The sequence below is a fragment of the Eutrigla gurnardus genome (assembly GCF_963514095.1).
Source record: "Eutrigla gurnardus genome assembly, chromosome: 11".
Lineage (NCBI taxonomy): Eukaryota > Metazoa > Chordata > Actinopteri > Perciformes > Triglidae > Eutrigla > Eutrigla gurnardus.
Window position 1 is genome coordinate 27,533,096 of NC_139925.1, and position 27,219 is coordinate 27,560,314.

The 27,219-nt window shown below is 46.6% G+C and overlaps 1 protein-coding gene across 4 annotated transcripts in view; it reads right to left on the reverse strand.

Annotated features, from left to right (window-relative positions):
• Positions 1–1,737: 1,737 nt before the first annotated feature.
• Positions 1,738–27,219, reverse strand: part of zswim8 (zinc finger, SWIM-type containing 8) — a 71,713-nt gene continuing 46,231 nt past the window's right edge. The window contains exons 9-27 of one of the 4 annotated variants that reach the window (XM_084021589.1): positions 23,752–23,927; positions 20,308–21,598; positions 19,713–19,844; positions 19,280–19,459; positions 18,618–18,801; positions 16,320–16,418; positions 16,024–16,148; positions 15,080–15,401; positions 14,292–14,447; positions 13,949–14,171; positions 11,389–11,678; positions 10,855–11,078; positions 8,230–8,334; positions 7,190–7,687; positions 6,391–6,568; positions 6,111–6,284; positions 5,908–6,027; positions 3,432–3,610; positions 1,738–2,177 (exon numbers count right to left, since the gene is read on the reverse strand). In XM_084021589.1, the coding sequence (XP_083877715.1) occupies positions 1,974–2,177; positions 3,432–3,610; positions 5,908–6,027; positions 6,111–6,284; positions 6,391–6,568; positions 7,190–7,687; positions 8,230–8,334; positions 10,855–11,078; positions 11,389–11,678; positions 13,949–14,171; positions 14,292–14,447; positions 15,080–15,401; positions 16,024–16,148; positions 16,320–16,418; positions 18,618–18,801; positions 19,280–19,459; positions 19,713–19,844; positions 20,308–21,598; positions 23,752–23,927 (4,860 nt within the window). In that variant the 3' untranslated portion in view covers positions 1,738–1,973. Of the gene's footprint in view, positions 2,178–3,431; positions 3,611–5,907; positions 6,028–6,110; positions 6,285–6,390; positions 6,569–7,189; positions 7,688–8,229; positions 8,335–10,854; positions 11,079–11,388; positions 11,679–13,948; positions 14,172–14,291; positions 14,448–15,079; positions 15,402–16,023; positions 16,149–16,319; positions 16,428–18,617; positions 18,802–19,279; positions 19,460–19,712; positions 19,845–20,307; positions 21,599–23,751; positions 23,928–27,219 lie in introns of all 4 variants that reach the window. The other 3 variants (XM_084021588.1, XM_084021591.1, XM_084021590.1) reach the window with 3 other exon arrangements.

Here is a 27,219-nt window from a genome sequence, read left to right on the forward strand (position 1 = left end):
ATATTTAAAAAAAAGCTACACATTGCAAGAAAGAAATGAGTAACCGTAGCAAACAGCTGCTTTCTAGTGCTGTGTGTGAGGGGCCTTACGTAGTGACGACATGCGGGAGTTCAATGACCAACAGGAGTAAATGGGGACCGTTTAGCAGAAAGAAAACTATATATATATATATATATATATATATATACACACACACCAACATGTGTCATATGCTGTATGTATATACATTCATACATGTTATTACATACAGTATACGACACGTTGGTGTGGTTTCGAGCTGACGGATTGAAGATCTGATCCTGCTGCTCCCTCTTGTGGCCACAGCTGAGAACACAAGGCAGCTCCAGGAGCAGGATCGGACCAACACACCAGTCAAACAAGTTAAGTGTTTTCAATTATCTTTATTAAGTAAACTCTACACTTTTAGTATTGCTTTTTATTCATTTTTTTATTCTTATTTTCACTCTAAATTAGAACCTTTTGCAATCAGCACATATAGAACTCTTCAATCAAGCTACACTTTTTGAGGAATACAAAAATATCACAGTACATTTTCTACGAAGTCACCTTGACCTGCGAGGTCCAGAGCCAATCAGAAAGGCGGGTTCAGAACCACAGCAGCTGCCTGGACAGAGATGGAACGTCAACATGTCTTAAAGTAACAGCACCATGTCTACAAGATGACCACGCTGAAGGACGGGGGCCACGCAGGGCCTCCAAGGCCAAACCACAGCCTGCTCTCATCGTAGTGAGCCAAGTGAATGTTTGGACAAATTGCCCTGAACACACCAGAGACCTTCAGGTTGTAAACTGTGTGGGATTGTCTGAGACCCTTCCCCTCAAAAAACACAAACTTAGACCTCGACCTGCTTCTCTCCGGTGAAACCAAACCCTTTGGAAACAGATTAGCACATCTTTCAGTGTGGCTGAGGCTGGAATGGTTCAAGACCGATGGGGGCCAAAAAAAAAAAAAAAAGAGGAAAGAAGACACCACACCTAAACATGTACTTGGACAGTCAGGATGAGCCGACTGATTGGTTGGCCATCGTACGTCCGTACAGCTCCACGCAGAGAGGCTGAACGCTCCAATGGGAAGCGTCGGGCTGTTCGGGGGTCAGAAGGGCTGTGCGCTCAACTTGACAAATGAATTTGTTAAATGTCTAGAAATCGTTTGGAAAAATCCAATTTATAGGATTTATTACATGGCCTTCAAGAGCTCCGGCTCCCCAGCCCGACTGACAAGTCCAAAGACTCCTGGCTGGTCCTTCGTGGCCCAGCAGTGGTTAGGTGGCCTCTGGGTTTGGTCTGTTCTCATATCACTCCTCAGGCAGGCTGAAATGCAAATAGGGATCCCACACAACAACAACGACGACGACGATGACGAGAACAACACCTTCAACACGCTCTCACTTGCTTCCTGTTCCTCTCTCTGCATACATGTCATATTCTATACAAAGTATCAAAAAGGATCAAACAAAATACTGAAAAAGCCTCACCCGTACTCACAATAGAATCTCTCATATTAAATCTCTTCCTTCCTTCTGTTCCACACTGCAAAGATTCGGATCCACAGTGACGAGCTGCAGGAGGCCGACCACTTTGGACAGGAATGTTGCAGCGTGACGACGAGCCACGCAGCGATTCCCTCCATACAAAACTAAACTTAAGGTGACCCGCCCCCCTCCCCCATCAAAGTCTTCAGTTTGGGGGAGATGCAAGAGACGAGTAAGATGAAGACAGGAAGGAGTACACTTTAATTCCACAGCTACACAAACATGATAAAAGGGGAGTGAGGTGTCAGTCAAGAGCTCTGGGTGGAGCCAACGCATGGAGAGTCTCTGTGGAGCTAGTTGTACTGCCTGTGTGCTGACGTGGTCTGGGTCCCTGACAGACCCGGACCGGTGGGTGCGCCTGGCTCGGTGCAGTGGCAGTAGCGATGCTGGAGGCCGAGTGGGCCCGGGACCAGCCCCCTCTCAGGGGGAGAAGGTGGCCATCTCCAGGGAGATGCGCTGCCACAGCTCCTTGGTCTGCTTGCCCCTCTTCAGGTTCTGCAGCACGTCGTTGAACTGCATCATGCCGACGGGCGTCAGGCAGAAGGCGCCGCGGGCGCTGCGGATGATGTTGACGAAGTCGTCGTAGTCGGCCGGCGTCAGGTGGATGAGTCGGTGGTGGATGTACTGCAGAGACACACAGACAGGCAGGCAGGCACACAGACAGAAGAGGGGAGGCTTCATGTTAGGAGGTTTTGTTCGTTGCTCTTTCCTGATGGTAATTTAACAAAGGAACTACAGGAATGACCCGCTGGTTTGGTGCATCCCCGCATGATGGGCCCAAAGTCCAACGTCCACACACAATCACACACTTGTGTCTCACCGTCAAATCATCAACAGTTTCAAGACATTTATGAACTCTTTCTGGAAGGCTGCATTTCGGCATTTTGCCCGAGGTAATTTCCCACAAATCTGTGACCATGATCTTATAAGAAGTGGACGTCGTCACAGTGACGTCACCCACTGGTTTGTGGACTACGGTTTTGAAGCCTCGTGTTCAGGATTTTGGCCATCGTCAACTTGGAACTTCTGTAAACAGTGAAGTAAGTGACCATATTTGGACTGTGGAGGAGCGATGGGTGGATCTGATGAACAACCGAGCAGCAGAGCAGCACCCTTACTGGATCTGGATCCACCTGGATTCTGGTTTGAAGCTGCTAACAAAGTTAGCTTCATAATTCAAGGTCAACTTTACTGCTAAGTGTTCTTAGTAGCTAACTGCATTGGTAGCATGGTAGCGACCTGTCAATCATAAGGTAGCCCCGCCCCTAAAGCAGAGGACTGTTTGCACACAACTGGATCCTGCTACATTCACAATGTCACTCTTCCATGGAGAATCAGGTTTTTATGAGTTAGAAGCTACATACATGATAATTTTAAGAACTCAAACTGAATATTGAACCCATGTTGGCCACCTAGTGGTCAGAAGAATGACCATCACTTTGCTTTCAGAAGCTTATAGTTGTCAGAATGAATAAACCAGATTATTTACGACTATTGTTTCTTAATAGATAAGTTATTCCATATTTGCTTGTTCTTTCTATTCTCTTGTTGCAGTTGTACCTTTACTGTAGAACTGATAAGAAGTGTGGAATGTTTATTCATTCAAAACCATGTTTGTAATGTGCTCAGTCTGACGGTAGCTGTACTGATAGCCGAGCACCTGTGGGACAAATTTAGTCTTGTAAGTCAGCTGCAGACACAACCTTCTTTCTCAGTCAGTGAACCCAACCCAAAGTGAATTGCTCGTCATGAAAATGAGTTAAGCTTGTGCCTGCTGACAGGTGGAAGTGTGACTGTCTGTTTGTCATCTGTCATCTGTCTGTCTGTCGTCTGACCGTCTGTCCGTCTGTCCGTCCGGCCCGGGTGAAAGCAGCATACCTGCAGGTAAGCCTGTTGGCAGCGCTGCACCAGCTGGTGGAAAGCAGGCGTTCTGAGGTGGGCATGGATGTGGGCGGGGTTCAGCCTCTGCAGAGCCTCCATGATGATCTCCTGCAGGACGAACGGACTGAGGACACCTTTTGCTGCTCCGACACAGAACTGGTAGACGTAGTTGACTCCTGACCGGAAGGACGGGGAGAGACGGAGAAAGAAGCCGATTGGTCAGATGAGGAGAAACAGGAAGTGACAGTGAGGAAAGTGGCGACGGTTCATTTTTTTTGTCCGTCAATTCAAATTTCAAGTGAACTTTAGGCGAGTAGGACGTCCGCTCATATAGATTAAATCTGTGTGAATGGATCCTCTCACTGTGTGGAAACGATCCTGTCTGGATCGTGTGGAGTCTGTTGGAATATCTATTCTGACGTATGAACAGGTACCAAGCAGACATGTAGATGCATTTAGAGATAGCTGCTGTCTCCTCACCACCTCCTGCTGTGATAACGGGTTATTGTTTTGATTCCAATACCTTGATTTTGAGAGATTTCACCTCATGTGAATTAAAACCTCATAGCCTAATTGGCTGTTAGTAGAACCAACTATCCACCACACAGCGCTGATCATAAAGAAAATATGTCACTTTTAAAGCTGGTCGATGACCTGACAAGCAATCTAGCATAGAAAAGGTTCTTTTTTTGAATGGAGTCTGGTGCAGTGATCACTCCACATGAAATGCACCGGGGCCGCATTACATCAGAGTACAGTGAGGATCTTTGTCAGCGGAATATTCTCTGGTTCAGATAAGCTACTGTGTCTGTGACCTTCACTCCACCTGTCTGCCCTCCATCACCTGTGTGTCTGCGTGTGAAACACAAGATCACATCCTCTCGACACTAGTTTGCTGCCAAACCACAGCGGCTTCCGAAGCTTAGCACCGCCCACGACCATTGTGATTGGTTGAAAGAAATACAAACCAGCCAGAGCGTTTGTTTCCCTGATGTCGGAGATGTGATATACTGTAGCCAGACTAGGGATGCAAACAATTAATCGATTAACGATTAATTTTCGATAAGAAATTACTCGATTAAAATAAAGGCAACATGTGGAAGGCATTCTTTTTTTCCCAGTATATTTGTATTATCATTCTATGTTTGTATTAACCAGACCTCACATCATATAAATAGGCCTATAGCCTACTCACAGCACAATGCACAGAACTTTAAATTAAGCCATGACATCAAAGTGACCAAAATAAAAAGGCAAATCATTTCACCACAAGGTGGCCGCTGAGTGCGGACCTGAACACACGTTATTGAACTTTTAACCAATGAGAACCATTCCGCTGTAGCGGAGGTGTGGACAAGCCGGTTGCAGCCGCCGTAGACCGCGCTGCCAAGCTCTGCCAAGCTCTGCAAGAAGCAAACTTAAAAACTTGTTCCCGCGATGTTTTGGGTCACGTGATATGGTCGCGACCCTGTGACGTCTTTGCAGTCGGCTGCTTAGTTGGACACAAATTCTAGCCATCATGCATCGCATAGGTAGTGCGCTGCAGGCGGCTTCATCAAGTCGAATTCCCCTATTGACGAGACGATGGCGCATCGCCATAGTCTTATTTCGGACGCCATCGTATAATTTAGGCCGCCATAGTCTCGATGTTCGCCCAAAATTATTTTATCAAGGCAAATGGACTTAACTAGCGGCTCTAATGATAGGCCTAAACAGGAGGGCAGCAGCGCTTATTGTAAGGGGAAATCCTCGCGGCTGGTTTGGCTCATCAACGTTCTGTTTTCCCCCGTTGCCATGGCAAGGGGTCCCCTACGCCTACCTCCCCTCAGCTGGCGAGTTTGACGGCGCGTATAGCCCCGTTCACAGACGTCGCTACTCGCCCGTCACTCGCTTTCTCGCTGAATTCTACTCGCTGGCAAAAAAATTCACTGCCGCCGGTGGCGACTTCAAGCGACAACTCTGTGGATCTCTCTGTTTACTTCAACTGTCAATCATCTCTATTCTACATTCCGATTGGTACTCACTTCAATCGTATCGCAGAAAGTTAAAGGTCACATATTATACTGTTTTCATCAATTCCACACAGCTGACAGAGGTCCAACAACACTGTTTTTGATATGCATTGCCCCAAACCCATCTGTGGGCCTGAATTTCAGCTGTCTAAAAGTTGCTCAAATGAGCTCTACTGAGAACATGCTGCTTCTGTGTCTGCACCTTTAAATGCTAATGAGCTCCGTCTGTCATCGCCTACTCGGAGAGGAGACGACACCACTTGCGCTACGTGGCAGCATGCGGCAATGTTTATGTGGATGTATCACTATGGCTCACGTATGTGACGCAGGTGAAGTTGCCGGGCCCATATTGTGGGGACAGATCCATTTACGAGGGTCAGTGTCGAGGCAAAGCCAGCTTTGTACTGACCCTCGTTACTGAAGCAGCCCGATGTGAAGTGTGTGTGTGTGTGTGGACTCACCGAGCCTGGCAGCCAGTCCCAGAAGCCACTTGACGTCCTCGGTGTATGGGGGACTCCTAGAGAAGTTGTTGGGGTGGTCATTGTGAGCCCTCCTTCCCAGCATCTCCAACGCCAGCATGCCTACACAACAGGAGAGCAGACATCACATTCACACCGTGTGCACAGTGAGAGTAGAAAACAACATGATGAACCGGACTGCTCACCAACTCTGTAGGCAGAATGCAGGTAGTGCAGGCCCTGTTGGCTGATTGGCTGGCTGTGCTGCTCGTCTTCGACAGGGAAAGGACTGCTGATCAATGAGCTGGACTGGGAGGACAGGGAGGTCATAGGGGTCCCCTGGATGGCCTGGATGGTGGGGCCCGAGTGGACGCTGCCTACTGTAAGACAAAACATCATCGAACATAAAGACGTCCCATAATACCACATGGCTTAACGACGTACAATAATAACATTGATTACTGTTCTGGATCTGATGGTCCTGACCTGCTACAGTGGTGCTGAGGGGCAGGCCGGTCTCAGCGTGGTAGGGATGGACGGCGATCTGGGTCATGGACGGTACGGGGACACCGGGGAAGGTCACAGCTGTGGCTGCCATTGGAGGCTGGGGGCCAGCGGCCACAGAGAACGGGTACTGGGCCCCAATGAAGGCTGGATGCATCCCCTGAGGAAGTAGATACATGCATGTGTATATGTATATAGATGTGTGTAATTATATATATATATATATATATATATATATATATATATATATATATATATATATATATAAAAGGGCTGTCAAACGATTAAACATCGTAATCAGATTAGTCAAAGGGTAGCTGTGGATTAATCACCATTTGTAAATGTATCCATTAAATTCCCCATTGTCTCTATACATTGTTGTGAAAGATAAATGACAGAAGGCGTCTTTGCACCAGAAGCAACAAGAGCAATATTAGTCAATATTATTAATATTATTATTATTATAATATTATTATTATATATAATATATGTCAGGCTGAACGGCATGCTGGGAACAGCTCACTTTGCCGCTGGCTACAATATTAACTGTTCCATTGCCCTAGAGCATGCTGGGTACAGTTTGCTCTCTTCTTTGGGTTTCCTATCAGGTGTTCTGATGCACAATTCTTTGAGCAGGTTGTAGACTAACCAATCAATAAATTATAAATAATCATGAGCAGCAGCCCAACATGTTCCTCATGGATTCTTTGAACAGGTGAACAGCTGACTTCTGTACTTTCACCCCCAGCTGAAAGGAAGCAGCAGAGAGAGGAGTCCTGACCTGTGGGTATGCAGCCCCAGCCACGGGGAAGACGGTGGGTCGGGGGACATGCTGCAGAGGGTGTCCCAGGTACTGGGGGGTGCAGACGGTGGGGAGGTGGGCTTGGATGGTGGTGTAGGGGTGCAGGCCCTGGCTGTGGGGGTGAGCCATGGCCTGGCCCGGCATGGTATGGGACTGGTAGATGGTGGAGCCTACAGAGATGACGGGGACCACGGCTGCTGCGGTGACCGAGGCTGTGACCGTCGCCACCCCCGCAGACTCCATGTTGGCCCCGGGGTCGAGGACAACGCAGCTGGACTCTGGGGGCCTCCTGCCCGTGCCCCCGTTGGCCCCGCATCGCCCAGAGGTCTCCCGCTGCTGGCTGGAGCCCCCGCCCACAGACTGCTCATACAGCCAGTACCACTGATGAGCCACCTCAAAGAGGACCTCAGGGTACACTCCCCCACCTTTAGCTGCTTCCTCCACTGCCATGCAGGCCTTCTCCAGCATCACATTGTCCTGCAGGGAGGGAGACGGGACGGACAGGGACACATGCTGAGTGAAGAGGGACGCCACGGCTCATTCATTCACTTTACTTAATAAGTCATGCGTTGTCTCCTTCACTGGCTCCATTATTAGCAGCTTTCAGAAAGATGGATACATTTTTAGACTGATTTTATAATGACTAGATTCAACTTTAACATCAAGAAAAATGTGTCCATGGGGCTGCCGTAGCTCAGTCTGCTGACTCATGCCCCCACACAGACAGTGTACAGAGTGTGGACAGGTAGCTGGGAGGCAACAGCAGTCCTCCGGGGCACTGCTGAAGTGCCCTGGAGCAAGGCACTGCACCCCCAAGCTGCTCTTAATACTTTTTACAAGTAAGGGGTTCACCTGGGTATTTGAATATCAAAATCCAATATTTTTTTCATCCTAAACATTTTTTAATATGACTTGTTTAAATCAACCAATTTCAGGGAATAATATCATGACATCCATCCATCAATGAGCTAGCTAGAGAAAGTGTTGAGCTAATCTTTGCAACCATCAAATCAATTTACCCCCGACGTTATGTCCCGCCTCCTATCCTGTTTCACTGGAAATACGTCACCATACGGAGGATAGAAACTCTGGAGATGACGTTTCAGCTCCACTTTAAATGTGCTCTGTACAATACAAAGTGTGAAAATAAAAGTTGATTCAGATTTTAAATTAGGAAAAGATTCACTTTATGAGATTCCACTTCCACTTTGTGGTGCCAGAACTCATTTCAACAACATGTATTTTCACAATTAACACTTGAAATGATGAAGGCACTTGCATATGACAAGATATGATAATACAAAATATAAAACATACTTTTATCTCTTTCCTTAAGATTTCATTCAATTTATATTCTTTTTAACAAAATGAACCAAAACAATGAAAATGAAGATCATATTAGGGAGATAATATTCAGAATACATCTCAAACTAAATTAAAACAATATCCTCTAAACTAAAAAGAAAGAAACATTACATGCAGAAACTCAAGATTCAAAAGGATTTGTTAAGTCACGATACGACTGTAACATGATGCGTAAGTCACGATACGACCTTAACACGATGCTTAAGTCACGATACGACCGCGACACGATGCTTAAGTCACGATACGACGCGACACGATGCTTAAGTCATGATACGACGCGACACGATGCTTAAGTCATGATACGACGCGACACGATGCTTAAGTCACGATACGACTGCAACACGATGCTTAAGTCACGATACGACCTTAACACGATGCTTAAGTCACGATACGACCGCGACACGATGCTTAAGTCACGATACGACGCGACACGATGCTTAAGTCATGATACGACGCGACACGATGCTTAAGTCACGATACAGCCGCAATACGATGCTTAAGTCACAATATGACCTTAACACGATGCTTAAGTCACGATACGGCCGCAATACGATGCTTAAGTCAAGATATGACCTTAACACGATGCTTAAGCCACAATACGAACTTAACACAATGCTTAAGACACGATACGACCGTAACACGATGCTTAAGTCACAAAACGACCTTAACACAATGCTTAAGCCACGATACGACCGTAACACGATGCTTAAATGACGATACGACCGTAACACGATGCTTAAGTCGCGATACGACCTTAACACAATGCTTAAGTCACGGTACGACCGCAACACGATGCTTAAGTCACGATATGACCTTAACACGATGCTTAAGTCACGATACGACAGTAACACGATACTTAAGTCACGATACGACAGTAACACGATGCTTAAGTCACGATACAACCTTATCACGATGCTTAAGTCACGATACGACCTTAACACAATGCTTAAGTCACAATACGACCTTAACACAATGCTTAAGTCACAAAACGACCTTAACACGATGCTTAAGTCACAATACGACCTTAACACAATGCTTAAGTCACAAAACGACCTTAACACGATGCTTAAGTCACGATACGACAGTAACACGATGCTTAAGTCACGATACGACAGTAACACAATGCTTAAGTCACGATACGGCCGCCACACGATGCTTAAGTCACGATACAACCTTATCACGATGCTTAAGTCACGATACAACCTTAACCGATGCTTAAGTAACAATACGACCTTAACACGATGCTGTTTCAAAGATTATTGAGAGCTTGCGGGCGGCGGCGCCGTCTCTCGAAACTTGCCGCGACGCGACGCGACGGCATTACACGGCTTCTTACATAGACAATGAATGGGAACATTCCCTCCGGGTAAAGGATGACCTCAGGCAGGACGCCGTTTAGTTTCCCGGTTGGTCCGGGACTTCCACAACATGTTCAGTAAGCAGTAAAAGTGTTTATTACGGCCATGAATGATGACACATTATAGGTGTAAATGCAGCGGGTGCCGGTCGGATTTCTCTCTCACCCCGACTGCAGAACGTCCCCGATCCCAAACTGCTCGGCGATCGCTTGCCACAATCCCCTCCTTCCCTCCCCGCTGACACCGCAGCCTCAGCCAAAATCACATGAGAGCCCTGCTCCATACCTGAACTGCTCAGGGCATCAACCGTCTTCTCCGCTCGTAGTTTCAAACGCGAAGTGAGTCGGGACGAGATGTGAGCAGGAGAGTGAGGATTGGATCGGTACATTTAGCCAATAGTAGCCATGCGGACCGGATTGCTACTATTGGCTAAAGTTTGGCTCAAGTAAAAAATCGTAGACTAGAGCTTTAAGTCACGGTATGATATGTTCACGATACTTAAGTCACGATATGATGTTATCACTATAGTTAAGTAACGATATGATATTAACACTATCACTATCACTACTTAAATCATGATACAATATTTTTATGATTTTCACATTTATAGTATTTATATTTATACAGTTTATACTGTGATTACCCTTTTCAACTCCCAATAATCCAGTTTTTCAACATCACTTTTTCTTTTCATATGACTACATGAGCAGCTAAAATATCTTGAGGAAAGAAGAAAAGCGATTTCTGAAGGCATTTCAGTGTGAATGCTGGATGCTGTTAATCAGTATATCAGATTAAGGGACAAAACAACTGATAAAGTTTCACATTGATTTTATCTTGTCATCTCTAGACTGAGCAACACTAACAGCAGCCTGTGACTGTGTATTGATCACCAGGTGGATCGGATGTTGTGAACAGTACCTGCTCTTTGCACTGCACCAGGGCTCTCTGGATTTCATTTGGATTGAGGGCGTGAGCGTGAGGCAGGCAGCTCAGGGCCAGCTCTGCCGCTGCCCGGACCATGTTGGGGTCCCTAGCCCGCGATGCTCGGTCAGCGAGGGACGCCACCTCTGGAGGGGTCAGGTGACCATCCCAACACTCCACCAGGATGTTGAGGGCAGCACTGCCGATCTCCATGGCCTGGCCTGAGAACGGAGACAGGAAACAAAATCTTCTCTTTCATCCATTCACAACGCAAGAGTCATGCCTCTTTTGATGGCGTAGTAAATGTTACTTTAGCCCGCCAGATCATGGCTGACTGGACGAGACTCAATTTTTAGCAGTTCTCGGGTGGTAAAAACTGAAGCAGGAAATCTCTAAAATAACTTGAGCATAGGGATAGCCATCACACACGCTTTCATAATGTTACACAATTACATTTTCTTCCTGATTTATGAACCTTGACAAATGCTGCTGAGCTGCATCTCAATGCCTTTCCGATTCAAAATCTCTTACCAGTGATCCAGGACACATGGGACGAGTAGGTCCTGGACAGCCAGTTGGGGGAGACAAAGTTGTGGAGGCCGAGAGCATAGAGCCCAATCTCAAAGGCACACAGGTGCAGGTTTCTGTGGGGCCCCTGGTGGCCCCCGCTGGCTGAGGGCTGCGTGAAGATGGAGGTGGAGGAGTTTCCTCCGGCTTTGATCAGCACCGTCTTGGCCAGCTCAAAGTAAAAGTGGGCCGCTGCCTCTGATGGTTGGTTGGGAACATGGGGGGCATGGCACTCCGGACGGCGTCCTTTGTACCTGAACATAGAGAGAGACATGAAGACACAAACAAAGACTGTAAATCAACTGCTCGACAAAGCCCTCCATCTTTAGAGACAGACTGGGGCCCGTTCCAGAAAGTAGGTTTTCCTGAAACTCTGAGTTTCTTAACCCTGAGAAGAGGGATATAAGAGTTTTCCGTTCCAGAAAGAGAGGTAACTCAACCTTTAGGTCAGTTACCATAGTAACTGACTCTGTGAACCTAACCTGCTCGCTGGCAGGTTTGCTTCAACAAACCCTGAGTTTCTCCTACATGTCTCCGCCTTTTTCCGGTATCTGAACAACAAAAATTGCCGTCCTTTCCTCGTCAACCATTGATATGGAAATAAAAGTGATTCTAGCAGCTTTACGTCGGGAGAGGATTTTGATTACTTACAAGGAAATTACCGTTTTTTCCTACCGATCACATATCTAAACAATATTCTCCGACATTTTCAACATTACATATCGCGGATATTATGCAGATTCTTTGCAGAGCTCTTTAGATTTTTTGCGAACGGGAGTTTTCTGAAAAAGGACATTTCTTTATTGAAATAGCCGCTTATATTTACTGTTTAATATGTAGATGTGATTAAAATCATATGCCTTAGTCTACGTATTTGTGCACTATTGTTATGCTTAATTTTCAGCTGCAGCCACTTTATTTTTGTGCCTGGGGGATTACACCTACATGAAAATGGTTATTTCTACATTCAGCTACTTTGTGAACTACAGGAGTTGAACCCCTGTCGCCTGCACCGCAGACAGCGTTGCTAACCGTTACACCAGTGTCACGCTGTGGATGTGAAAATAACTTTAGATCAAGCAACTGTTTTATTCAGTTATACGCATTAAGTCAGGCCGTAAATGTCTGCCACGACAACTGTCTCTACTTTGATGCAGTTACGTTGCTCCGCTTTCTAAGGATGAGCTCGTTTTCGACATAAACACTCAGTAATATCTAATAACGCTCTCCCCGTTGCCATGGTGAATCGTAGTATCGGAGCTCCATTGATAATGGCTTTGTAGAGTCGGCAGGCACGCGCGTAACTCAGAGTTTACATACTCAGAGCTGATTGAAGTTTGAACTAATTCAGGACTGCTGTTCTGAAACCGAAAACTCAGAGTTGCCCATCTCAGAGTTAGTCAACTCAGAGTTCAGGGTTAGGTTCAGAGTTGGTTGAGCCTGCTTTCTGGAACGGGCCCCTGGTCCTGGTCCAGTGTACACCTGGTTCAGACTCCAGGATATCTGTCAGATCAGCTGATTATAGAGTCATAAAGTCAGAGACATGGTAGACTACATGCCCGTCTCCGAACAATCACAGCTGCTCGTCTTTCACCACGTGTGATGTCATCACTACTCTGCTGTTTCTCTTCAGCTTTTTTTTCTCTTCACTCTGTCGTGATCGTCCCTTGAGGAAACATCAAAGAGGCGGGGTTGTTGCTGCCATAGCAACAGAAATGTTTCTTCCATTTCACAACATCGTCCTTCTTTCTCTTCATGATTATTTACAGATAGATCTGTGCTCCTATTGGTGAAAGTGACGGCTGTGATGGAAACATGCTAGACTTCCTGGGGGGAATTAGCTCAGGAGGTAGAGCAGATTGGCTGGTAACCGCAAGATTGCTGGTTCGATCCCCGGCTCCTCCTAGCTGAGTGCCTGGTGTCCCTGAGCAAGACGCCTCAACCTAATTGCTCCTGACGAGCTGGCTGTCGCCCTGCGTGTTTGACTCCACCGTCGGTGTGTGAATGTGTGTGTGAATGGGTGAATGTTAGTCATTACTGAGGACCATTTACTTCCTGACAGGACGTTGTAAATAAGATTTAGATCAATTCATAAATCATCAGATCTGTCTGCATAAATAAAGGTTAAATGCATTTAACGTTTTTTTTACACTGTATTTTTAAAATCAGGCTCTATTTCTCAGTTGTTTACAATAACAGAGAGAAACCAGTTTTTTTTTTTAAATGCAATTTGCGATTAAATCCTAGATGGTCCCATCCCTACTGTAGTCCTCTTCTTCTGTATGTTTGCTGACTCTTTTGATTGGTCCAAATGCTTTCTTAATTTGCTCTCACTTTAAATATCAGGTAACTAACTAACTGAACATCAAATTCAACCTTTTACTGAAAGCATGAGAGCAGTATTCAAGCAGTATTGATAATAATAATATATAATATATAAATAATATTGTAAGGTAACAGGTGCTTGTATATCAACACGCCACTGCACATTATGTGGTTTGATAATACATGTTATCTGTATTACCTGCTGGTGTCGGTGCTCTTGGCCCTGGCCCCGCCCCCTGCCCTGCGAGAGCCGCTGGAGGAGGAGGAGCCCAGCGAATCAGACGATGAGCTGCTGATGCTGTCACTGTCCTGGCCCCGCCCCCAGGATGTTGCCGCCCACCCGCCCCGGAGCGGCCGCCGGCTGAGAGTTGGAGAGCTGTCCGAGGTCGTCTCTGGAGCACTGCTGTCGATACTCGCCATGCCTGTCCAAACATTTACATCACTATTACTGTGTGTGTGTGTGTGGGTTCCCGTTTTCTGTGGAGTATCAAAAATATGAGGCCAACATACTCAGTCTAATTCTGTGACAGTGTAATACTGACCTGTGTGTTTCTTCTTCTGCCGGACTGGTGAGCCCCAGCAGCGTTGGTTGTATCCACAACGAGCTCCAAGAGCCAGACGACTAGGCACCGTGGCCTCCATCTTAAATGGAGCCGTTTCATTCTGCTGCTCACCTGATGGAGCAGGCCCATCTGACACTGCAAGGACAGAACTTTGTTTTTTAAAGATGACTTTTAACAACCAGGTGGTGGTCGTGGTGGAAGTGGTAGTGATCATGGTGGTGGTGATGGGGAGTAGTGGTAGTAGTGATGGTGGTGTGGATGGTGGTGGTTGTGGTGGTGATGGTGGTGGTGGTTGTGGTGGTGATAGTGGTGGTGGTGAGGGTGGTTGTGGTGGTGATGGTGGTGGTTGTGGTGGTGGTGATGGTGGTGAGGGTGGTTGTGTATGTGGATGTGGTGGTGATGGTGGTGGTGGTTGTGGTGGTGATGGTGGTGGTTGTGGTCGTTATGGTGGTGGTTGTGGTGGTGATGATGGTGGTCGTTATGGTGGTAGTTGTGGTTGTGATGGTGGTGGTGGTAGTGGTGGTTGTGGTGGTGGTTGTGGTGGTTGTGATGGTGGTGGTGGTAGTGATGATGGTGGTGGTTGTGGTTGTGGTGGTGGTTGTTATGGTGGTGGTGGTGGTGGTAGTGGTGGTGATGGTGGTGGTTGTGATGGTGGTGGTGGTAGTGATGATGGTGGTGGTTGTGGTTGTGATGGTGGTGGTTGTGGTTGTGATGGTGGTGGTTGTGGTGGTGATGGTGTTAGTGGTAGTGGTGGTGCAGGTTCTCACCGTGCTCCCTGGTCTCAGCCGTGCTCTCTACTGCTGTATTGTTCTGGACTGAGTTCAGATCAGCCCGATGAGCCACATCTTCACCAGCCAGTGCCACAGCAGAGGAAGAGCTGGAGGACGAGGCCACCACGGTGGTGGCAGATGAAGATGAGGGGGCGTGTTTGGAGACTCCACCAGTGGCTCCGCCCACTCCGCTGTGGCTGGCTGCAGTGTGTTTGGACGGGCTGCGCTGGCTGCCAGTGGCTGGCTTACTGGAGTAGAAGGAGCTGAGAGTCTGAGGCTTGTGGGTCTGACTCTCCCTATCCAACAGCTTATCCAGAATCTGGGAGGCAGATTCACACAGAAAGAAGAAACACAAGCTTAGCTCAACATGCAAATCCTTCTAGTTCCTGCTTGGTCACCAACAGTATGTAGCTCTTTAGCTATTGCATACTCCAATCTTCCCGATCATTAGGTATTCAATGTGATTTTCATTGTTTCCGTTTCTTTCACAGAGTTTGACACAACTACACAAGTTGGAGGAATATGAGAAAAGCTGGTGAGCATCATCCAGACTGTTGTCTCTCTCTAGTTTTTTATCGATGCAAACATACAGGAGGCGTGTTGGTCTTGTCATTTCTGTGAGGTGTTTATGTGAGTATCACAATCAATCAAGCTGCTCTCTCATCCTCTGCTAGAGAACATGGGCAACAAAGGAGACTTTGCTCTGCCTGGCTGACTCGAAGAATCTTCTCACGCTGCTTTCATAATAGTCACAATACCAGAACTGTGACTCCAATACGACACCGGAACCACACCATGACAAAAAAACGAACACACCAGGAAAAGTAAAGGAATAATAGATGACAGAACATGGAAATTTCCTATGAAAATATAAAACGAAAAAACGGTATTGTTTCAGATATCACATTAAACAGTATTTAATAAGCTTGTTTTTGTAAAACCTTCTTGAGCTTGCTCTGGTCGTCCTTATAGGTGATCATGAGAGCCAGAGCCAGGTCACCTTTGACCCGTCTAGTTCCTTCACACAGCAGAGGATGCTCGGCCTCACTGACTGTGGTCTTCATACCTTTATATACACGAAGAGGAGAGATTAACGCAGGACACGGGGGGGGGGGGGGGGGGGGGGGGGGAATAGGGTACAGTGGACAGCATGGACAAAGACGGGGGGCCTGAAGAATTGGTCAAGTGGAAAAAGTACCAGAACCCAATTGAAGGAACAGGCTAAGAAACTGTTTACCAAGAGCAGCGACAGCAGCCTCGAAGCCCAGCTCCTCATCACCGGGCATCTCGTTGTTACGGTTACGGCTTGGTGGACGGGAACCCGTTGGGGACACGGCTGCACAAACAATATGGATAAAAGTGAAAGTGATGTTAATTCTTCAACTTCCTACTGAACATGGAAAAATAACAATGTTGTTTCATCAGTCAGTCAGCTGCCACCTGCTCCTGTCAGGCAGGAAGTAAACCCAGAAGAAAGGTAAGCTAGGTATCCATATTAATGCAACACCATCAGGTTGATTCTGGCAGGGGAACCTTTACTAATACACCCGTCATCACATAGTGGTATCCCCGAGCAACACTTGAGTTAACGCATCATCTGGGGGCAAAACTTTACATGAACATCAGAGAGCAAATTGTACCCAGCATGCCATTGGGCTGTGTAACAGTTAGACCCTTTTGCAGCTAACAAGTAATGACATACGTGTCAACATGCAGTTTGTCAGCAGAAGTACAATATATGAGAACCATAGACAGTATATAAGAAGTGGATGTAGTCATGGAGGCATCACTCTTTGGTTTTGAAGCCTCAAGCTCGACATGTGGCCGTCACCATCTTGGAATTTTACAACCAGTGACAGGGCGTACCCACCAAACGCGATGAAACTTCATCGCGCGACAAGATTACATGTAAAGTCAATGCAAAGACGCGATTTGACGCTTCATCGCGCCGGGCGACGCGATGGACGCGATAGCGCGGCGCGATGGACGCGATGGACGCGAAAAATCGCTTCATCGCTTCATCGCGCCATCGCTTCATCGCGCCATCGCTCGAGTTGAAATAATTGAACTTTTGCGGCGAATTCGCGTGAAGACGCGCCGCGACAGCCTATCAGCGTTGAGATCGTCACCGACGTGCTGTCGTACGGACTTTTTGCCGGCTTGCCGCTCCAAACTGGGCAACAGTCAGCCTGAAGTACCGCTGGAACCGGCCGTCGTCCAGGCGCAGCTCCTGCAGGAGACGGTGGAACTCGCCGAGCTCACGCCGCCTCCGTAGGGTAGCATGCACCCAGAACCGACGTCGGCGCCTAGCCCGCAGACGAAGCTGGGAACTTCTCCAGAGTAGATACAGTGCAGCGATGGTGGTTATCTCAGCCATGATCGACGAGAGAATGAAATGGCGGAAGAAATGTTGTTGTTTGGGCGGGCTCGTCGCGCGATGCGATGACGCGATGCCGCGATGAGGCGTTTTTTGGCATATTGGACCGGCGTCAAAACTGGAGCGTCTAGCGCGACGCGTTTTCATTTGTCGCGCGATTGAATCGCGTTCATCGCGTTTGGTGGGTACGCCCCGTGAGGGAAGTGACCAAGCATCCAATTCAAGACGATGGCACTGGCCTTCAGGGCCATCAATGGAACGGCACCCATCTACCTTCAAACACTGGTCAAACCTCATGCCCGGAAGCGAGCACTTCGCTCCTCTACTTCAGCTGGCCGGCAGGTACCACCATCGCTGAAATCAAACAAATGTCGCTCAGCAAAGTCCAGACTCTTCTCTGTTCTGGCGCCTCAGTGGTGGAACGAACTCCCGACCAATGTGAGGACAGCAGAGTCATTTGCCATCTTCCGAAAAGGACTCAAGACTCACCTGTTCAGACTTTACTGCGACTCTGCATAGCATGACCCACTAACACTTTATTGACTTTTACAAACAGGCCAGTGGTTGTCAACACGTCTATTGGCACCACCGCCGGTGTTTGGCTTTAACCAGTGACCGTGTTAACTGGTGACTCTCAGCTGAATGCCTCCGTGGTTGCCCGTAGTGATGGCAGCTGTTAGAAACAAGCCTTCAATCTATTTAAATTACACCTGTGGTGATTATCTCCGCTGACCATTTACTGGAGTTACTACGAGATGAAAGTCACCAGTCTTGTCAGAAAAACTATGCAAGACAAAAATTCAACTGAAAGTATCTTTTTGTTGAATTGGTAAAACAAAAGTCTTCTCTTGGGACGGCTGTGGCTCAGAGGTAGAGCGAGTAGTCGGTTTGAATCCCGGCTCCTCCAGTCTGCATGCCGAAGTGTCCTTGGGCAAGATACTGAACCCCCAAATTGACCCGGTTGCATGAATGTGTTTGAATGAGTTGCAGGTGCCTCCTCTGGCATTAGTGTATAAATGTGTGTGTGAACAGGTAAAAGTGACTGAATGTAGTGTGAAGAACATTGAGTAGCCAGTTATATATCTATATAAATGCAGGTCCATTTACCATTCCCTGCAAACATGCATCCAACATCAAAGAAGCACAGTTGGTGCTTACCTGGAGTACACAGCACATCAAAGATGAAGCTGGCCAACATGAGAGGAAGCACAGGTCTGTAATCGCAGAAGTTTCCGTCTCGGAGCTGCTCGCCTCTCTCTCTGATGGCTGACATCTCCACCAGACCCAGAGGAATCTTCTTCAGCAGAGACACCACCTCGGACTCCTGGTAGGCCAGCTTCACCTGGTCACACACACACACACACACACACACACACACACACACACACACACACACACACACACACACACACACACACACACACACACACACACACACACACACACACACACACACACACACACACACACACACACACACACACACACACACACACACACAGTATTTTGTCTTTGCCAGGTTCGTCGTGGTTTGTGCAGCTTTTCCTCTTATTTTCACTTCCATTCGGCTTTGTTTTTGTTTCACTGAGTGTTTTCCCACTAAACTACATGATGCTAATGTACAAACAATGTATGTGTAATTCATGGTACAATTGAAACAGGATAACATTCTTTCCCCCAAATAAGGTCACATATCGGACACCGGAATGGGTGGGATGTAGCCTCCTTAGCATAAATAATTGACAACAGACACGAATGACATCAGTCTGCAAGCATTCAATGCAGGATTGAGGAGTAAGAGTGTGTATCGTGTGAGAGACCTCCAGAGCTTTGGTAGACGCCGGCGGTCTCTGGAGCTCCAGGGAAAACATGCCGGTGCTGAAGGCCAGGTTGTGGAGCTCCAGTCGTTCACTGAGAACAGTGAGGAGGAAGGCGGCCTTGGACAGCGTGTTAGTGGCTACCTGCGTCTGGCGGCTGGTGGACACCTTGCTCTTCTTACCCTACCCAACCACCAGGGAAAGAAGAATGACGACATTAGAACACACCGTTTACTCCTGATGAGGAGATTTTGTGATTTTCGTGAAAAGTTAAGCAGTCCCTCCAGGACTTCACAGCCCTTTTTTGTGTTGTTGTTTAAAACGTCTGATTTCACATTCACGTTAATATATTAATATTAACGATACTACACAGGCTTATACGTTGCCCATGCCATTATGGGCAATGAGGTTGTTACTTGTTTTACTTCCTGCCTACCTTCGTCTGTGGCTGCTCCACCTTCAGGTCTGGAGGGTTAGCTAACAGGTCTCTGGCCAGCTCCACGGCCAGCCGGCACGCCTCGTTACTGTAGCCATGAGCATGGAGGGCCTCGGCACATGCAAACAGCACCTGTACACACGCACACAACCACACAACCCCACACACACACACAACCCCACACACACAACACAATACACACATGTAGCTAATTATATTCATTTCTATGGAGCTCTAGATGGTCGGTAACATTATAAGTCTATTCATTTACATATTCACACAGACAAACGCAGAAAGGACAGCTAGTTATAAATCACTGAGATGAGTCTTATTATGACTTTACCTGCTTATTATTAATGTAATATTATCAAAAGATCACATCATCTGATTGGTCAGGAGTTGGTGCTGATCTCTTATCTTGAACATAACCTGCTCCAGAGCAGGTGTCAGGTGTGCAGCATCAGTTACCATGGTGATCTACCTGGTAAGATGTGAACCACCATCGTAGGACTGAAAACCCAGAGTTAAACCTGAAGTCACCTCGCTAACCTCAAACCCTGCTTCCTAGTCCAGGACTGTGGTCCTCCTTCCTTACCTCCATGCGTCCCTCCTGCTCCAGCGGTTTCATCCCTGCAAAGATGTCTGGCTCCTCCTCCTGGTGGTTGTCGACTAGCTGTCTGTCTGCTCCCTCCTCTGAGGCAGCACTCAGGTAGTACGCCTGATAGTCATCCTCCCCCACAGCTTCTCCTCCTGCAGCTCCTCCTACAGCCTCTGCTCCTCCTTGGCTCGCTATTCCCCCAGCAGGTGCTGCTGACGCTGCAGAGGCCGCCTCTCTGCGGCTCCTCGGTGGCTTGGCAGATGTCTGAGCAGTGCCTGATCTTGGCGTGGTGGTTGAGGTGGAAGGCTGGTTACTGCCAGCTGAATCTACATCCTCATCTTTGCTGGCATGCTCCACCTCCAGCTCTCCTTCCTTGTCTGCAGCACTGGCAATGTCCATAACCACCACCACTGTGTGCGGTGGAGGAGCCTCTGCAGCAGGAAGTGCAGCTGATGCATGGTTAACACGCTTTGCTTCAAATATCTTGCTCCCTCCGCTGCTGTTGCTGTACTTGCGTGAGTCTCGCAGCAGTGGGCTTGGGGAGGGCAGCATCTCTGGTGGCGGGGGGAGGAACTCAAAGGTGTTGCTGGCCTCAGCCCCCAGAGCCAGACTGCAGCCGTCGTCCAGGCTGAGCTCAGCCAGGTCCGGCTCCAGGGAGCTGTCCTCACTGCTGGTCCTCCGCTTGGCACTCGCATGCTTACCCACTCCAATCCCTCCACTTCCTCCAGGACCTCCGGCAGACGCCCCCTTCCCACCTCCCTGTGTCAGTTTCAGCTTCCCTCCAGAGGAGGAGCCCGGCCCTTTGTACATGCACTTCCCTCCTCCGTCTTCCAAGGACAGAGAGACGCCCCCTCCCAGACGGACCAGCATCCCTCCACCTCCACTCACTGACAGACCCTTCCGCTTGGTCAGTATGGTCTCCTTGGGTCTCACTGCCACCTCCTGTTGGGAAGAATGCCCTCTTCCTTTATAATCTCCCCCAACTCCGCCTTCAGCTCTACCCCCTCCCCCTGGTTCAGGAGGTTCTCCTCCTGCTCCTGCAGCAGCTTTGACTCCTCTCTGGTGCTGCACGGCCCTGGACCAGCAGAATGTGGCGCTCTTCTTATCGGCGCTGCAGTAGGTGATGCCGTCCAGCGGGTAGGCCACCTCCCAGTTGAAGTAGCAGGACTCCACAGCGGGTTTGAAGCCCTGGAACAGTTTATCCAGGGACTTACGATGTTGTCCCCGCTTCACTATCTCGATCACCTTCAGGTGCCACTGCTTCAGCTGGCCGGCCAGCTCCAGACGCCTGCAAGAGAGCAGACACAATTAATGGGTCATTCCATGCCAACTCAGCCACCCATGTACATGGTACCTCTCAGATTTTGCTGAAAAGTGGTGAAAATATGCCTTATGTTATCAAACGAGGGAATCTGAAGTTTCAGGTCAATATCTCAAAAGGTTTGCCCGTGGCGTCCATTTGAATTTCAAGTGCCACGCCCCTTTTTGACACATTGGAATTTTGCATTTCATTTGTTGGCATTTTTGGAGGCCCATAACTTCTGTTCTAATAGTGATAGAAGGGTGGAAATTGGTCTGTTAATTCATTGTAGTTTGTACTACACAATTCTGTTTGGGTGAGAGGTGGGTCACCGAAGTCCAATTTTTTTTTGACGGCCAAAATAATTTTTCACTTTTTGGGTGCCCCTAGGACCACGATTAATGATCATATTTATACTAAACAGGATTATTTGTTATATTTGGGAACTTTGCTCTTGCTGCTGGCCATTCATTTCCTGAAAATCAGAAATTAACCCCTTATCTATCATATTTTATTGCCTTTTTTACATCATGGCCAGGGGACTACAGATGAAAACTAGCCTTCTGGCTAATTCTGGCTTTTTTAACCATGTGTTCTATGAAATTGCACTGTCCCCTTTTAAATAAACTAATAATAATAATTATCCCAGATGAAAGTCTGCAGGCCACTGATACAAACCATATTCTGACACCAATTGAGATGTTTCAATGGGCAAAAGAAAACATTAAGAACATTACATTCTTCTTTGCTAGTGCAAAAGATATTAAGAAACATGAGAAAACGTACGAATTGGAGAGACATTACGCCTCGGCCAAAACGATCAGTGGAACACGATCACATCATTGCTTTATACCAAATTCCAAAAATGAGATATGGATGAAAAGAATATATATTATATTTACAGATATATTCACAGATGTCGATGCAGGACAACAATCGGATTCAGAATACTTGGATACAGAACACCCGGAAGCAGAACACTCGCAGTCAGATCAGCCACAAAACTCAATTTTCCAGCCTCGTGCTGCAAGTCGCTTGTCGCAGGCAGATCTCTTTTATCGGGGATAAGGGGTATTTGTGATTTTCAGGAACTTAATGGCCAGCAGTCTTAATATTTAATTGTTTGCCATCAGTGAGCATAATACTAAGTTATTTCCACTATTTTGCTTTATCATCAGTAATTTCTCCCTGATCTACATTCCAGACTTCTGGAAAAAATGTCCAAAATGGTGCATTATGAAGAATAAAATTCATATGATGGAGCGTCATAGTCAAAGATTTTATTTCACTAAAAGAAATATGTATCTTTATCTGGTATAGATCCCATTAGGATCATCAAGTGCCCACATCATTTGGGGGTCCAAATATGGAGTTCCAAAAGAGTCACCTCTGCCCAAAAGGGTTTTAGGACCCCCATAAAACCCCCACCAGTGGTACCAGACCCTTAAAATTAATTTTGGCAAGAGCAAAGTTCCCAAATATAACAGATAATCCTGTTTAGTATAAATATGATCAATAATCGTGGTGCTAGGGGCACCCAAAAAGTGAAAAATCACAAATGCCGTCAAAAATTTCTCGGACTTTGGTGACCCACCTCTCACCCAAACAGTAAGGAATGTGGATTCTGCCTGCAATTGTCTAGTACAAACTACAATGAACTAACAGACCAATTTTCAGCCTTCTATCACTATTAGAACAGAAGTTGGGCCTCCAAATATGGCAACAAATGAAATGCGAAATTCCAATGTGTCAAAAAGGGATGTGGCACTTGAAATTCAAATGGATGCCACGGGCAAACCGTTTGAGATATTGACCTGAAACTTAAGATTCCTTTGTTTGGTAACATAAGGCATATTTTTACCGCTTTTCAGCAAAATCTGAGAGGTACCATGTATATGGTACCCCGATATTGGCTGTTTTCACATGGAAAACATTTTAACTCCCAACTTAAAGGGACAGTTCATCCAGAATTCTGCTTTTGAAAATGTAAAAATTAATCACTAGCCGATTACTTGAGACAATCCTCAGACCTCGTTGGGGACAGTTTCAAAAATATGTTGTCTCGGTGACGAATACGCTGATATACCAAAACATTTAAAACAGGTGTATGAGCAGTGAGTAGCCGGGTTTCAGTGATCTACCTGCAGGGGCTCATCGTGGGGTCGAGCACCGCCAGCCTCCACAGCACCACCATCTCGTCACACATGCTGGCGCAGGCATGAGCTGCCACCTCCGATTGGCCGTTGCTGCGGCCGGTGTGGCCACTGGCGCTGCTGTGGGACGCAGAGGTCCGGACACTGTACCACCAGCTGATGATCTGAACACACAATCAGACAACTCTGAGGTGTTGATCAAAGAACCAACAGTATATAACCCATAACTTGTTTTTGAATGTTCACATATTCTCTGGAAGAGTTCATCATAGGACAACATCCTATGTCTCTAGAGACTCATGACCAAACATGAAACAGGCCACATGTCTGTGAAAAGACTTTCATAAGGGCATGGAGGACCACTGGGTCACGATTTTATTTTATTGGCTTTTACTATCGCCCTTGTTTTTTTTTTTTCAAACATATTTTTATTGAACTTTTTCTTTTGCAAAGCAGGTCTGCCACAAACAACACAAAAACAGCAACACTACCAAAGTACATAAACTACAGACAATAAAACCTGACACAGAAATAAGAAAGAATGAAAAGTAAAGACAAAAAGGGTAAAAGACAAAAATAATAGTAACAATCACACTTGAGAGTTCAGGGAGACCAAGGAGGACAGCATAACCCCTACAGCAGTTCGACATATCGGACTATAGCCCTACGCCCTTTTTCCAGGCCATGTTTATAAGCCCTGACCTCATCCTACGAGATGCAGTGGCACCCATGTAGTCCAGAAATGGATCCCAGGTCCCATAAAATAAAAAGGGTTTACCCTTCAGTGCTGAAGAGAAAGCTTCAAATGGGATGATGCTCGTCACAGTTTGTTGCCACTGATTGAGAGTGGGAGCTCTATCGGTGATCCATAAGGTCATGATACATTTCCGGGCACAGTGCAGCAAAATGTGCAAAAGGTCTCTGTCACGAAAGTCAGCAGGTATTTCATCCTTTAGTCCCAACAAGCAAGTCCTTGCACCCAGATGTAGGTGTCGCTTGAAAATGACATTAAACTGTTGCAGAATTATAATCCAAAACTGGTGGACATGAGGACAGCTCCACAGACAATGAATAAATGAACCAACAGCAGATTGACATTTAGTACACAGCTCTGACAGAGATGGATTCATTCTATGTCTGGCTTCAGGAGTGATATAGAGCCTATGTAGAATCTTGAATTGCCTCTCCCAGGCTGAGTTAGACACCAGAACTTTGGAGGGCTGGCTGCACAGGTCATCCCAGTCCTCGGACTCTATTGCACCCAGCTCAGATTCCCATCTGGCTCTTACTTTACCAGAATTATCCACATTAAGATTACAGAGGATCTTATAAACCTTCTTAGTGAAAGATTTAATTTGCATATTATTTACCAATAAGGATTCTATAGGAGAACTAGCCAGTCCTCCAGAGAAGTCTTTCAAATTACACCGAATACAATTTTTAACTTGTAGATATTTAATGAAATCATTATTGGTGACACCATATTTGTTTTTCACTTGTTGGAATGTGAGGATTGAGCCTCCCTGAATCATGTCCCCAACAACTTTAATACCTTTATGCCTCTAGTCAGCGAGGCCAGCCTGAAGTCCAGGTTGAAAGTCAGGGTTTTCATGAATATGAGTTAACAAAGAGAAGCAATTAATGTACCCTTCCAATTTTCTGACCTTACGCCAAACATTCAACATATTCTTTAAAAGTACATTGTCTTTTACCAGTACTGCAGCTCTGCCAGGAGAGATATATAATAAATTTCGCAAGGGGATCCTACCTAAAGAAGCTGATTCGCAACTGAGCCAGGCCGAGTCCGGGCCATCCATGAACCATTACAAAAGAAACCTGAACTGTGCAGCCCACAAGTAAAATGGAACTATCGCCCTTGTTAATATCCCAACGCAGATTGCAACATGTATTACAATTCTAAATGTTCATTGGGTGGGTCACATCCTCTCCCACGTCTACAGGAACAGTTTGTATGTATGTGCTTTTGAATCCATGCAGTGGTTTCCTGTCAGCAGCTGGAGCGTGCGTCATGTGATGGACTTACCTGTTCATAGGTGAGCAACTACATTTTGTCTGAAGAAAGAAAGGAAGCTGCATTTTATCTTGTTGGTAAGTCAGAAACTTATTGTAGATACTGGGTTTAGGCATTCTGTGAGTAGAGCTAGATGTAATATTTGTCTTTAAATTCTTGTGAAGCTGTTCATACTAGGGTTGCACGGTATACCGGTACTAATTTGGTACCGGGGTACTGAGGCATTTAAAGCGGTACTATATTGCATTCGGACGGGACCAGTGCCGGCAGCGTCCGCAACAGCGCGGTGAACTCGCCACGTGACGTCACTGCGTTGTAACTACAGCTGAGAGGACGAGGAGCGAGCCGCAGCTTTGGGAGATAAAAAGAAAAAACAAGCAAGCCGGAGGAAACAGCTAGCAAGTTAGCGAGCAGCGTGGACTGGAGCAACAAACGGAGCAGGAGGAAATCTTGGAGAGAGAGACGTTGGAGGGGGAGGGGGAGAGAGAGAGAGAGAGAGAGAGAGAGAGAGAGAGAGAGAGAGAGAGAGAGAGAGGAGGGGGAGCACGGAGAGGAGAATGGCTGCTGCAACCGTCACCACGCCGCAACTTGTGGACAAACCAGCGCCGCGAAGTCTGATATGCAGTACTTTAGCTTAAAAACAAATGCGCAAGGCGAGGCAGTTAACGCCGATGCACCACTGTGTAAACGGTGTTTAAAAACATGCATGGCTAACGGCAGAAACACCTCCGACTTAGCCAAACACTTAAAGGAACAAGCACCCAGACCTGTACACTGAGCTCAGGGAACGACAGGTCATTTACTCAGGAAAAAAAGCCACATTCAGTGATTAAAGCAAGCGCCCCTGGAAGAAAAAAATAGAGCTGGTTTATTTATATTATATATATATATATATAATAATATATATTTTATATTATATTATTGTATTTATATTTTCACATTTTTAAAATTGTGTGCATTAGAAAAGCTTGTCTTTGTGGTATTTTATTTTATTTACTGATAAATATATAAATAATATATTGTTCTAAGATTTTCTATTAAAATAAAGTCAGTAATGCCGTTTTTTGCGTTCACTTTTTATTTGAAAAAGTATTGAAAAGTATCGAAAAGTACCGAAACACATGTTGGTACCGGTACCGGTACCAAAATGTTGGTATCGTGACAACACTAGTTCATACTGAGTGGGCAATTATCTAGTTTCAGCCATCTCAGCTGTAGTGAATAGACTTGATTGGAGGGAGGGGCTAAACCTGCATGAGGTAAACCAAGCACTTAAAGCTCTGGTCTACGATTTGAAAGATTTGTCAATTGAGCCAAAATTGATTCAGTAGTAGCCATCCGGTCCACATGGCTACTATTGGATACATTTTCCGATCCAATCCTTGCTCACTCTCCTGCTCCTGCTCACGCCTCGTCCCGACTCA